The sequence below is a fragment of the Vicia villosa genome, linkage group LG3 (genome assembly GCF_029867415.1).
Source record: "Vicia villosa cultivar HV-30 ecotype Madison, WI linkage group LG3, Vvil1.0, whole genome shotgun sequence".
In the NCBI taxonomy this organism is placed as follows: Eukaryota; Viridiplantae; Streptophyta; class Magnoliopsida; order Fabales; family Fabaceae; genus Vicia; species Vicia villosa.
The window spans coordinates 121,414,457-121,429,530 of record NC_081182.1 but is presented as its reverse complement, the minus strand read 5'-3'; the positions used below and the strand labels follow the sequence as shown (position 1 = coordinate 121,429,530).

Below are 15,074 nucleotides of genomic sequence, written 5' to 3'. Positions count from 1 at the left end.
GGTTATATAAAATTGTTTCATGTTCCATATATAAAATAAAATAAAGTGAAGGAGACAAAAAAAAATGTAATGTAAGAAAACATAATTGCATGATGAGGATGAGGGTAATGTAAGAAAATAACCATGGTGTGTGACACACACCATGCCATGGTTATATATATATATATATATATATATATATATATATATATATATATATATATATATATATATATATATATATATATATATGTTCGGGTAGTGTGAAACCCGCACCCCGAAATCCAAAATCACACCTGGTTTTTTTGTTATATATATATATATATATATATATATATATATATATATATATATATATATATATATATATATATATATATATATATATATATATATATATATATATATATATATATATATATATATATATAATATTGTGGAAAATTATAGAAAAAATGTATTTTGTTACGGGTTCGGGTTTGGGTGAAAAAACTCGAAATTTAGCGGGTGTGAACGTGGGTGTTGTTTTGCCACCCGAACAATATTTGGATTTGGGTTCGGGTGCGGATTTGAGTAGTGTGAAACCCGCACCTGACCCGACCCATTGTCATCCCTAAATGGAGGTGGTTGGTAGAAAAATTAAAATAAATTAGCCATAAAATAAGACATTTAGAAAAACCATTTTTCACATATAACTTCCAATTATTTGTTAATAATTAATAAATATCATTAATTTTAAAAATGAGTAGAAAGTCATTTAGAAAATTAAAAGGAACGTTTACTGTACATGTGTTATTAATAATTAATAAATATTATTAATTTAAAAAATGGGTAGAAAGTCATTTAGAAAATTAAAAGGAACGTTGATGTACATATATCATATTTATTATTTATTATTTATTATTTATTATTTGTCGATTTAATAATTTAATTAATTAATTAATTAATTATTTTATTAATTATTTATTTTGTATGATTAATAATTTTTATTTTAATTAATTGGTAAAATGAGGGAGAGGTTTTCTAGTATTACTTGAAGTGAGTTTATATGAACTTATTACTAGTTAATTAAAAATTATTTAATTAAGGATTAGTTAAAGTGGTGGGTTTATATAAACTTATTTTTAATTAATGAAAGAAATAGAGGTTTAATAGTATTTAAATAATTAATATAATTTTATTTAATTAATTGATAAAAAAAATTGACGGGAACAAGAAAACCATAACAATGGAAGGAGTATCGTTTTTTGCTCAAGAAAGAAGTGTCGTTATTTCCTAATGAATTGGAATTGACATGACAGCACCTTCAAAATTTCAACACAACAACACCTTCAAAAATTCTAACACACCCACCATTCTCCAATCTTCAATAACAAACCAACAACACACAAACCTTCAAAAATTATTATATTTCTCAACTAATTATTAGAGAGAGAATGTATGATTCAATTTATTTAAAAAGAAAAAATAAGTATGAATTTATTTAGAAAGAAAAAGATAAATAAGAGTGTAATAGAAAAAATAATTCTAAAATTCACTATCTTTGATCGAAGAGCTTTGTACTAAAATGACATTGAAAAAAAATGAAGAAGATATTAATAAACATTGATTTATAAATAAAAGTTACAATTATTCACCGTATTAATTCAATTTTTATAAATAAAAGGGTTTTAATTGTTCATCTTATTAATTCAAATTTTAAATAGAAATAAATTTTAAATTGAGCACTCTAATATTCTTAAATTTAATTAGATATTAATATCTTCATCTAATAAATAATAATATTTAATGTCATATTTTATTTTAATATTTTTTGATTTTAAAACAAATTAAACATTTAAATTTTTTATACAAAAATACCGATACCTAATCAATACTCTTGAATAACAAAAGAATTTACCATAATTTAAATCATTGCGTTTTAATAAAAATCAATCATAAATTTTTTCTACCTAAGCTACAATATTCAAGTCCTAATATCTTTGGTCACGTATCGATATTTTATAACTCATCAGAATATTATCCAATCCATATATAATTTTTATAAGAGATGTTTCGAGATTATGGCAAAAGTGAAATGGTTCAGGTTTCATATAATTGAAATATCTATCTTAATATTAAAATAAAAGTTGGTGGATTAATTTGCTTCTTTGGCTTCATTTGAATAACATCACTCTAGCCGGTAATATTTTGGAGCGGTTTGCTTGCTTGAAGATTTCTTGTAAGTTTTACTTTAGTTTGGATGTGGGTTGATTTTTTGAATTAATTTTTTATTGGACTATTTAGATGCGTAGAAATAAAGTTATTTTTAAAAGGACTAATGTATCTAAGTTTGATGAGATGAGATTTATCAAATTTATTTTTTGGGAATAGTTCATGACATTTTTTAAGGTGAATGATAATTTACTTTGGCCGAATTAGTGTGTCAATTCGAGACCATTTTTTAAAGTAGATTGCTTTGATTGTTCTTTGCCCGGTTACATCCGATTAGGGGATGATGTCCATCTTTTCATTTTTTTCTTTTCTGCTTCTTATAACCTTCTCTGCCTTAAGCACCCTAGCGCTTTTTAATCTATCCTTTTGCTTATAAAAAAAAAAATTGGTGGTGCAATATGTATGACTATGGGTTTGCTTGGATGTTTGATAAAAATAGTAGTAAATTTCTTTTTAAACCTATTTTAATAAATTCTTCAATATTACTAATAAAAAACCTTATAACTTATGTAAAAATAATTTAAATTTATTTTATCTATAATTATAAAAATAGTTTAGTTGAACTTATTCATAAATATTTATTTTAACAAACACTTGTGTTATTTGTGTTATAAAATGCAAATAAATTGTTTATCCAAACAGATTTTACATTATGCAATAGAGGAATGTATGATTGAAGTTCAAATAATATAAAATGCATTAGTGAAGTAAATTATGCATAAGTAATGAATGATTAATACATGTATTTCATGTATGCACGTGGAAAGAATGAAAATGTACTATAAAACTAGAGATTGTTTGTGTTTAATTCACACCACTTCATTATTTTTTATAGTCATATTTTATTCTATACCAACCATATATAGATTCTATTGATATCTTATTGTTGGCGTTTATTTAGTTTTTCTGAGAAATGAAATCATTTAATTATTAAAATTTTAACATGAAAAATTTTTTAAAAATTGAATTGAAACTTGAAATTAGGGGTGACAAAACGGGTCGTCCGCCCCTACCCGCCATTTTTTGGCGGGTGCGCGGGCGGCTCGGCGTACCCTGGCCCGCTTTGCCACCCTTAGTTCAAAGGTAGATTTGACAACAAAATCAGGGCGAGCAGAACTCCTATCTATTTTATTCACAACCACAACAACCGCGTGACCAAACTCTAAATCCTTCTTTAAGACAAACCTTGTCTGTGGCATTGGCCCTTCAACAGAATCTACCTACACAAGCCAATAGAAGCTTGATGAATCATATATATCACAAGAAGACACATTTTTCAGCTTCAAAAACTAAAGTATTTACATTAGAGAGCAAGTGTAACACATTTTGTAGCAGAGGAAACCAACACATTTTGAAAACAACTATCAATTCAATTATGCATAAAGATAAACGATTTCCAGTGAATTGGAAAAAGAGTTAGAGCGAGTAAGTAAGTACCACTAGAAGGATTCCTTCAACCATATTCAAGATGCGTTCTACTTCACCCCCAAAATCAGAGTGACCTGGAGTATCAATGATATTAATCTTGGCATCTTTATAAGTAACAGATGTGTTTTTACTCAGAATAGTGATTCCTCTTTCACGCTCCAAATCATTCGAGTCCATTATCCTCTCTTGCACAGTTTGATTATCACGAAACACCTACACAAAAGCAGCCAATAAATAAACAAATAAATCTATATTATCTCATGTTGATAACAGAAATTGTGAAATTGTTGTACCTTAGTTTGTTTGAGCATGGCATCAACGAGAGTTGTTTATCCATGATCAACATGAGCAACAATTGCGATATTTCTAATATCTGGTCTTCTCATCAATTTCTTCTTCTCCTCTGAGATACAAATCAAATTCAATCAAAACATGATAAAATCAGTAACTAAAAACCGAAGAGAATATAGAGATTGAATTGAATTACCAGTTTTCGGCTCAGTGGCTTCGGAAATTGAACATTTGATTGACCTATTGTTCCTTGAAGCAATTCGGAGAGTTGGTTTGGAGGAAGATAAAGGAAGTCCGAAAAGGTTGTTACGTTTGGAAAAGAAGAGTCGAGAAGAAGAAGAAGAGTGCTTTGGAAGTGTTGTGGATGAGAATAATAGAGAGTTCTGTGAAGTGAGTGCCAGTTTCTCCATTTTCCCTCACTCACTCACTCACTCACTTTCTCTGTGAAATGGGTTGAAGTTACAGAGAATGTAAAACTCAATGGTGATATACCATTGCTCATATAAAGAAGAAGAAGATAGAGTTGCATAGAATTTTTTCTGTATATTGATCACTCTTTCTCGATAGTTACAATAGGTGTAAGTTCATCTATTTATACAACTCTATTGTCACTCTATAACAGTTTCCTAACTAACAAAAAACTAACTGAAAAACTTAACAGAAAAACAGTTAGGAGTTAGTTAGCATTGGATGGATGGTTCAGCTAGTAACTTCTTTTCCACTTCATCTTGTACTTTCGCATCCCCCCTCAAGCTAGAGAAGATGTTAATCATTCCTAGCTTGGTTTGTAAAGTTTGGAATGGACTTGGATGCAGAGGTTTAGTCAGTATGTCAGCAACCTGTTCTTGTGAAGATACATTAGGCAAGTGAATGAGACATGTTTGGACATTGTCTCTAACCACATGGCAATCAATCTCTATGTGTTTTGTCCTCTCGTGAAATACAGGATTGGCAGCTATGTGTAATGCAGACTTGTTGTCACAATAGATGATTATGGGCTTTGAGTGTTCTATGTGAAAATCTTGCATTAAGTACTTGAGCCATTGTCCTTCACAAGTAGTATGTGCTAGAGCCCTATACTCTGCCTCTGATGAAGACCTGGACACCACAGTTTGTTTCTTGCTCTTCCAACTGATCAAGGAACTCCCAAGAAAGAAGCAGAATCCTGTGGTGGATCTCCTAGTGTCGGGACAAGCCCCCCAATCTGAATCTGAGAAACCTTTAAGTGTTAAAGGTGAAGTGGCACTGAAAAACAGACCTTGTCCAGGGCTTTGTTTGAGGTATTTCAGGGTGCGTAATCCTGCCAGCATATGTTCATTTGTTGGTGCATCAAGGAATTGACTGAGCTTACTTACAGTGTAAGCAATACCAGGTATGCTATGAGTTAGGTATAATAATCTTCCAATAAGTCTTCTATAAGCTGTAGGATTGGATATGAGTTCTCCTGAGGATTTGTGCAGCTGTAGTTGTGGTTTCATAGGTGTGTTGCAAGGTTTTGCCCCTAGTAGCCCTGCATCTGTGATTAGGTCCAATGCATACTTCCTTTGGCAAAGTGATATTCCAGCTTGTGTTCTTGCTACTTCAAATCCTAAGAAGTATTTGAGGGCTCCCAAGTCTTTAATGTTGAACTTGTCATCTAGAGTGGCTTTGATATGTTCAATTTCTTTGGCATCAGTCCCCCCCTAAAACTAGATCATCCACATACACAAGTATAACTGTGAAACCATGAGATCTAAGTTTTGTGAAGAGGGAATAATCATACCTGGATTGAACATATCCACAAGAAATAAGGGTGTCAGTTAACTTAGTGTTCCATTGTCTGCTAGCTTGTTTGAGGCCATAGAGTGACCTCTGCAGTTTGCAAACATGATGACTTGAAGGAGTGTGCAGACCAGGTGGTGGAGTCATATACACTTCTTCATTCAGATCACCATGAAGAAAGGCTGTATTGACATCCAATTGATATAGGGGCCATTGTTGAATGGATGCAATGGCAAGTAAGACCCGAATAGTTGTCATTTTCACTACTGGACTGGAAGTGTCCATGTAATCAATACCTTCAGTCTGAGTGAAGCCCTTGGCAACCAGTCTTGCTTTATACCTCTCAATGGAGCCATTAGCATGTAGTTTGAGTTTGAATACCCATTTACAACCAATAGCATGTTTTTGAGGAGGCAAAGGAACCATAGTCCAAGTATTGTTCTTTTCCAAAGCAGAGAGTTCAGTCTTGATAGCAAGCTTCCAATTTTCATCACATATAGCAGTCTCATAGCAGGTAGGTTCATATATATGAGAAATATTGGAAATGAAATGATGATATGAGGGAGAAATATTATTATATGAAAGGGATGAAGAAATAGGATACTTACATTTAGAAGAGGAATGAAGGGTAGATGATGATGAATCATGTTGTGTGTTACTCAGTAAGTAGCAATGGTAGTCTTGAAGGTGTTTGGGGAGGTGTGTTTGTCTTGTAGACTTTCAACTAGGATGAGGGTTGGGAGGACTTGATTGAATAGGTGCAGGGATAGGGTGACTTGACTGAGATGGTACAGTGGCAGGTGTACCTTGCATAGGGGACTGGGAAATTAGGGTATTGTTTTGTTCAATGGTTGATACAGGTGGCTGAGGCAGAGGATTACAAAGGTGTTCAGTGGTATGTGTGGAAAGGTGAGGTATCGTGGCATTGTCTGAGAGGGTATTGTCCACTGGTTCTACGAATGTGTCTAGGAAAGTGTCATCATAAGGAAGATAATTATGATGAATATGAGAAGCAAGATTGTTATCAGTGACATTTTGATAAGGGAAAATATGCTCAAAGAATATGACATCTCTAGAAAGGAATAGTTCTTTTGAGTGTATGTTAAAGAGAATGAAGCCTTTGACACCATGTTTAAAGCCAAGATGTATGCATTTCTTTGATCTAGGGTCAAGTTTCTTTCTATGAGCGGGAAGAGTAGTGGCAAAGCATAGAGAACAAAAAACTTTGAGATTGGACACATCAGGACTTTCATTATACAAAACATGAAAGGGAGATTTTTGTGACAAGAAGGGTGTTGGTAACCTGTTAATTACGTGAACTGAATGACTGATGGCATGTGCCCAAAATATCTTAGGCAGATTAGACTGAAATAAAAGATCTCGAGTAATGGCTAGCAGGTGTTGGTGTTTCCTCTCAACAATGCCATTTTGTTGAGGGGTGCCAACACATGAGGTTTGATGAAAAATACCATGATCATTATAAAAGGAAGTGAGTTTAAATTCAGGACCATTGCCACTTCTAATACATTTGATTTTGGTGTTGAATTGGGTTGAAACCATGTGGACAAAGTTTTTGACAGGAGTGACAGTTTCAGATTTCAGCTTCATCAAAAAAAGCCAAGTATATCTACTTTTATCATCTACAACTGTTAAGAAATATTTGAAACCTGACAAAGATGGAATGGATAAGGGTCCCAAAATGTCCATGTGGACTAAGTCAAAAATGTTGTTGGATATACTGGAACTGATAGGAAAGGGTAACCTTTTTTGCTTGGCATAAAAGCAAGTATCACAAGGTAAACTAGACTTTGTATATTTGACAAAAGGGAAAATTTTATTGATTTCATGCAGTTTATCTACAGAAGGGTGGCCAAACCTCATATGCCACAAATAACCATCATCATGTTTATTACAATTGGAAATTGTATTAATGGATTTACAAAGAATATTACTACAGTGGTTGGGGAGGGTGGTCATAAAGCTGATGGATGGTTGAGTAAGCACATACAGGCCATGATTCATCTCAGCTACACCAATCATTCTATTGGATGAAGAGTCCTGTATAGAAAATTTAGAGCCATCAAATAACAAAGAACAGTTCAAATATTGAGTGATTTTTGGGACAGATATCAAATTGAAGGCAAAATTAGGAAAGTAGAGGACATTGGTGAGATAAAATTTATTATCAAAAACTATGGTTCCAGCATATTCTGTAGAGGCCAGTATGCCATTAGGTAACTTGATATGTAGAGGTTTGATTTTCTTAATGACTTGAAACAAATTCAATGAATGGCAAATGTGATCAGTGGCTCCTGTAACTAAAATGAATAAATGATTTGAGTTATGTAAATCATGTATGGTGCAAACAATACCTGTTTGGTCAGATGAATTGGTGGTGATTTGGTTTACACTATGAGATTGGATTTGAGATGACTGTTGGAGCATTGATAGCAAAGCCTTATGCTGTTCTGGAGTGAAGGACAAATACCCTTTTTCAGGTTCAGTATGTTCCTCATCATAAGCTATTGATTTGATGTCCTCTTCTTCACCATTGTTCTGGCAATTGTTCACAGTTGCTCATTGCTGCATATGTGGAGGGAATCCATGTTTCTTGAAGCATTGATCAATGGTATGATTAGTCATACCACAATGAGTGCAAATGCGATTGTTTCTGCCTCTCCGTCGACCAAAGTTATGTCTGCCACCTCTTCCTCTCTGAGATTGTGGAGGGAAATTTCTGCTAGGATACTAATTGGTGGATTGATTGTTTGACACTGCAAGAATCTTGGATTCTTCAAGTTGAATAGAGGATTGGCGTTCTTGCTGGACAAGTAATGAGTACACTTTCCCAATGTTTGGGAGGGGTTCCATGAGCATAATCTGGGACCTCACAGCTGCATATTGCTCATTGAGACCCTTGAGGAATCGTATTACTTGGTCATTCTCTCGATATTTACGCATTTTATCAAGCACGACGCATGCATCATCACAACCATTGTGTGGAATGGGACAAAAATTGTCAAGTTCTTGCCATAGTTTCTTCATCTTCGTATAGTAAGCAGAAATGGTGCAGTCACCTTGTTTCAGCGTATAAATCTCTTCTTGTAAATCAGAAATGCGAAAAATATCACCTTGGTAAAACCTTTTTTTGAGTTCCGTCCAAATGTCTGCAGCAGTCTCCATCCATAGGATGCTTTGAGAGATTTCTGGATCTACTGAATTGCTGATCCATGACATCATCATGGTGTTGCATCTATCCCATGCGATGGAATCACGATCTTCATCAGGTGGACGAGGCAAAGCGCCATTGATAAAGTGAAGCTTGTGTTTAGAACGTAATGCAACTTGCACAGCTCGTGACCAAGAATGATAATTGGGACCAGATAAGAGAGGGGTGGTGAGAATGTTACCAGGGTTTTCGCTAGGGTGCATGAAGTAGGGACTGAGTATATCAGTTTGATATTCCTGGGAAGAATGAACGGTGGTCGGAGAGCCACAGTCACCGGGATTAGTTGCAGGCATGGTTGCGAAATGAGAACAAATCTTGAAGATTTAACAGAAATAGTCAAGAACAGATCAAGAATAATCAACAAGGTGTTGATTAACAGGAAATGGAATTGTGGATCGAGAAAAATATAGAGTGAAAGAAAAAAATGATGAGAAGCGGAAGACAATGGTGGAGATCTTGCTCTGATAACATGTAAAACTCAATGGTGATATACCATTGCTCATATAAAGAAGAAGAAGATAAAGTTGCAGAGAATTTTTTCTATATATTGATCACTCTTTCTCGATAGTTACAATAGGTGTAAGTTCATCTATTTATACAACTCTATTGTCACTCTATAACAATTTCCTAACTAACAAAAAAACTAACTGAAAAACTTAACAGAAAAACAGTTAGGAGTTAGTTAGCATTGGATGGTTCAGCTAGTAACTTCTTTTCCACTTCATCTTGTACTTTCACAGAGAAAAGAGAGAAAAATGAGGGATTGGGGGGTAGGGATGTCAACTTGCCTCCGTTAGCGGGGATCCCCATGGGGATTCCCTGTTTGGGGCCCCAAAGACGGGGAAATTTCCCCCCGCGATACGGGGATGGGGAACAAAGTCTCCCCGAAGGCACTTCGGGGATGGGGGTGGCGTAAATATCCTCCGCCCCGTGGAGTCCCCGCCCCGCCTAAAATAGCACAATGTCCTTGATTAATATATAATTTTAAATTATTATGTAAGTTTATTTGTCATTTCATATAATTAATCTTATACACAAATTTAAAATATATATTTATTGATAGTAAAAGAGTGAGATCTAAATGATTATTTCAATTTTTTTTAGTTTGAAATTTTGGTGGTCATGACACTCAATATTATAGATTAAATATTGTTAAAACAATATATTTATCATAAAAGAATGATTTTTAAATTTTTTGTGGTTAGTTTTTGAAGCGTTTTACTATTAATTTGGTTTAAAATAAAAAATAAAAAATCATGTTTATAAACCTTAGGGATCCGTGGGGACCCGCGGGGATCCGTGGGGATGGGGATGGGGAACAAAATCTCCCCGTAGCGGGGATCCGAAGCGGGGATGGGGAATAGATTCGAGGGCGGGGATAGTGATGGGAATGTATCCCCCGTCCCCGCCCCGCCCCATTGACATCCCTATTGGGGGGAGAGGAGTATGTGAGGCTATGAATGAAATTTTTATATTATTGTTGAGTTGGAAATGTAATATTAGTGGTACAAAAATGGATATGATACTTGACTGACTGTGTGGGAGTTGGCCAACTAGGTTTCCCTTTTGTACGGCTTACTTTCTTCCACATCTCTAATAGTATAACATTGTAACCATCGTTGTTAAGGATTAATTGACGGCTAATCTTATTTTGAACATTCATTTTGTTAGATTACTTGTAATTTAGTCATGGTGTAGTAAAATTTATTGTACTAATTAAAAAAAATATTATATCTAACTCTTCATTTTATTCGAGATTGTAAGGTTTCGTATTGAGACAGGATATACAACACGTTGCAAATGAGTTGAAAATGGAAAAAAAATAGTCGGTGCTAACAAAGTTGCTTCATTAGAAAAATACATGGATTACCTTTGTGTGTGAACTTATAGGTATTCAAATACAATGTTACCTTATTCCATTAGTATTCATTTACGTGTTTTGGAATAAATTACACATTAAAGAGCGTGAAATTACTGAAGAAGAGAGTGGGATGTAGTTAGACTTAGACGAAGAATGTGAAGAGTTGAAGAGGTATTTTAGTAGCTTGGATATTGTTGGCATGATGTCGATGAAGAAAAAATTTCGTGACCTTACATATCCATGCACAACTTCCATGTGTCCACCACCAGTGAAGTGAAAGCCAAAAAAAGGAGTTGAGGAGAGTAAAAAGGGGGCAAGAGAGTGATGTATATCGTAATCCTTCACATTAGGAGCATGTTGACGCCTTGCAAGAAAGTTAAACGTCCAAGAGATCATCAAGTAAAACTCCATCAAGTCAATCGTCTAGAAAGTCTTCAAGGCATCTTTACTTGTCCAAATTTCTTATTTTCTTGCATGACTACATTAAAGATATTAATAAATGTGAAGGTTGTTGGAAATTATGATTTTTGTGCTATTGGAGATTTGCTTGGATGGGGTGAAAAGTCATGGTATTTAGTTCGGACACAACTTGATGGTGAAGTTTATCTAAATAGTCATTTGCATTCTAAAGTGTTATGTGACAAAGTCTCAGAAGTTAGGAGTTTATTACAAATCTCTAGTTTGAGAGTTCAAGATCATGAGAAATGGGTGACAATTCTTAATATGGGTTACACATATTAATTCATTGTCTAGTAACTTTAACTTTATTTTCTTTTCACTTGTGATTTTTTCATCTATATCTGCGAGCAAACAAAATTATTACAGTTAATTTTATTAACAGTCATTGGGATCAGTAAAATCGAAAGTAGGTTGTCTATTGTCTTTCGTCACTGACTGCTGAAAACAAAACTAAAAAATAGCACATGCGAGACGTATAAGGCGGGAAGAAGAACAAACTAAAATTCACCGAACCAATCGGTGGATCCTAAGTCCAAAATAGGTATGTTCTTCGACCGCTCTCTATTTTGCTCGCGCTCTTGGCTCATCATTTCTTCAAACTCCGCCATTCTTGAAACGAAAGGATCCGGCCAAGTCTCCGCCTCATTTGAACAATGTGTCGTCCATTGACAAGAAGTAGCCGGTATAGGACACCCCGGTTTCAAAAACACTTGGACGAAGTGCCGCGATCGTAGATACCCGATGCATATGATGCGGCTCGACGCGTCCAATGGCGGTCGACTATGAAGTGGAAAGAAAGTCTCACTTAGTCCAAACCTCGTCAAATCTACACACACCATATCATATGCACTTGCTATTAGATGACCCATATCGGAGAATGACATCCACTTCGAAACCGGAGCGATACTGGTAAGTGATGGAACAAGTGAATCATGAATTTTCGCAAACTTTTCTTGATTTTCATATAGTCGGCTGTAGATGTCCCGATACGAAGTCAACTCCGCAATAAGTTCTCGTCGGACTAAAGTGTGATTATTTTCCCCTTTACCGAGCAAACCCGCAACGGCCCGATATCCACAATTGTCGTCGCCTCCAACATCAACGATGTTATCGATATATTTGTGCATAAAAAGTGGCATCTCATCAATGTAGACAATGGGTGATTTTTTGATCGGCGGTGTGCGAGGTGGCTTCGAAATACGGGCTCCTTTGTTACCACTACACTTGGACTTCAGTGTCGGTGAATCCGGGAATGATGCATCAACATGTTCAAAGTAGGAAGGAGATTGTTTTGTTGATGTGTCTTCTTGTGTAATTTTGGAATTTTTCGGTGCACCTTTCGTTTTAACCGGTTGAGATGGAGGTTTCAAATCGGTGGTCTCCGGAAATGCAATTTTTTGCAATTGTTCTCTTATGTGCATTTTCATTGTGTCATCCGCTTTAGCAAACTTCTCCATTATCACTTCCAACTCGTCGTAGATGGTGATTTTGGAGTCATTTTCTTTCGGCGGGTCAAAATCATCAAAACGAAGCTTCTTCCAATGGTCGGCTACCTCATCGATGCGTATTGGTGAATTCAACTTCTTCTTTTTTGAAAGTATACAAGCACATGGAAGGCCGTATGTCTTTCTAATGGTACACCCACATAAAGAACTATTCGGCCCCGTGGTCTCCGACCGCTTCGCTTCATGAAACAAAAAATTCAAACCCGATCGGGATATGTTGTAAAATATCACGCACCGTAACTTTGTCCTCGGACGTTCGGAAGCTTGACACATATTTGTTATCGCCTAATAGTTTCAAAATTTCTTGCATTTCCGACCGGTGGCCCATTTTCAAAACTTTGAGATTGTGTCGTTCATTGTAAACTTGCTTGATATTTGAAACACTATCTGGTTTTTTACGCTTTAAATCGGCAAGTATGTTGCGAGGCGCCACTTTGACTATCGTTAAATCCGAAATCACATTCTTCTCTTCGCGGGACAAACGACACGCCATTGGATGTCCGTGTAACTTGGCATCCAAGGCATGATTATGAATTCAACAAATTACGGTTAAACGCCACAAATCATCAACCCTTCAAGTCGCGCGCAACTTAAACGGACACGCGCACTTTCTCGATCCTGTGTCTTCGTGTTTTAGCACCCGGTTTGATTGTGCATAACTCCCACCCCGTTCGCAATTTAAAACAACGAAAGCTTTCTGCCTACTATTTCCATTGTCGGACCTTAAAATAACAATTCCAAATCCAAGTTTACTAGCTTCGTTACGAACCCAATCAATCAATTGTTCGCGACTACCGAAGCTCCGATCATTTGTAAATTGTTGTCGAACATCAACCGCATTGATCATAGATTTGACGTCGATAACCGGATCGTTATTAACGTTGACAACTTCCGGAACTACTGCGTCATTGTCTTGCACAATGTTGTCCGGATGCACCATACCTAACATATGCAAAAATTAGCAAAATTGGCCAAAACTATTTTTTTTTAACTGCCAGGGCATATTTCGGAAGTTCATTTCCGAAATTTGTTAGGTAATATATTTCGGAGATGAACTTCCGAACCATCGCAGGTTTCAGCATAAATTTGTTGAATCAATGTAGTGAAATAGGGGATGAAATGAGAGATGTTTACCTCAAATTGTAGCTTTCTATGCTCGCTTTAACGTGATCAGCGGTTTGAAACTTGATTTTGAGACGAAAAATGGATGGAGATTGATTGAGTTTTGGAGAGGGTTTGGAGAAGTTTTGGAGAAAAAATGATGAAATAGTGAAGGAGGGAAAATTGTATATGCAGAAATGTTTTCGGAAATGAACTTCTGAAATATTCACGGTTTTGAATTTTTTTTGACTTCGGAAATGCATCTCCGAAATGTATGAAAAATCTTTAAAAAAAATAACTTCGGAGATGCATCTCCGAAGCAGGGGTAATTTTGGGATTTCGCTGGGGGTGACCCCATAGGGAGGTGGGTAAAGAATTTTATTTATTTTTTTTAAAATAAGGTAGAAAGAAAAGTATATAAGCGGTGGGTTTATATCAAATTTTCCTAATAATCCGATATAACCCCATCATTTTGGTACCGGCATTTTAAGAAATCCGGTGAAATTTCATAGATTATCATTGGTATTTTGGAAAAAAATAGTAAAAACTCAAAAATTAATTAATAAACAAAAATTATTTGTTAAAGTTCAGTGTTTTGAACTAACTATCCGACCAAACACCAAAATTTTGAAAGGAAAAAAATAATTTTATTGATTTAGGCTATGTTTGAATTGATGAAACCTAACGGAACGGGGCGGAATGGAACATAACAGAGTAGAGCGGAGCGGAACGAAATAAAAATCTCACTCTATTGTTTGATTATTTTATTTAAAATTTTTCATTCCATCTCATACACCCTAAATTGGATGGAATAAAAAATGGGGAATTAGATGGAATGAGATGGAGGATTCCATCATGTCCCATTTCATTCCATCTATTGTTTGTAAATCCAAACGATGGAGTCTCATTAATTACTGTATCATTCCATACCACCAATCCAAATATAACCTTATAGATATTATAGTGAAACTGTTGGCTATGTGGGATCCGATGACCAAATATATATCGTTAAACTAATATATATTTTTAAATCATTTTAGATATGTTAAAAATATTTTTTAAAATTTTATAAGAGTTTAATAGAGATGTACTCTTTTATAATAGAGATGTACTCTTTTACACTGTCATCTAATGAAAATATATCATTTTACTGTGATTGGTTGACAGTGTAAAACTTTTTTACAATTTTAGAACATCGCCCCTTTTTTCAAATTAAAAAAATAAACTCAATTTGTTTTTTTTTTCC

The 15,074-nt window shown here is 34.9% G+C and overlaps 1 protein-coding gene across 1 annotated transcript; it reads right to left on the bottom strand.

Moving 5' to 3' along the window:
- Positions 1-3,090: 3,090 nt before the first annotated feature.
- LOC131658888 (putative elongation factor TypA-like SVR3, chloroplastic) lies at positions 3,091-4,375 on the bottom strand. The gene is made up of 5 exons (XM_058928138.1): positions 4,109-4,375; positions 3,915-4,024; positions 3,631-3,834; positions 3,246-3,413; positions 3,091-3,099 (listed from the first exon to the last, which is right to left on the bottom strand). Exons 2-5 carry the CDS (start codon positions 3,930-3,932, stop codon positions 3,091-3,093), a joined length of 399 nt encoding a protein of 132 aa, XP_058784121.1. The 5' UTR covers positions 3,933-4,024; positions 4,109-4,375.
- Positions 4,376-15,074: the final 10,699 nt, after the last annotated feature.

Excerpts from the sequence above, each read along its gene's own strand:
- LOC131658888 (XM_058928138.1), bottom strand. Across the intron at positions 3,414-3,630 it reads TTGAAGGAATCCTTCTAGTG|GTAGATTCTGTTGAAGGGCC; the intron begins GTACTTACTTAC and ends TGGCTTGTGTAG.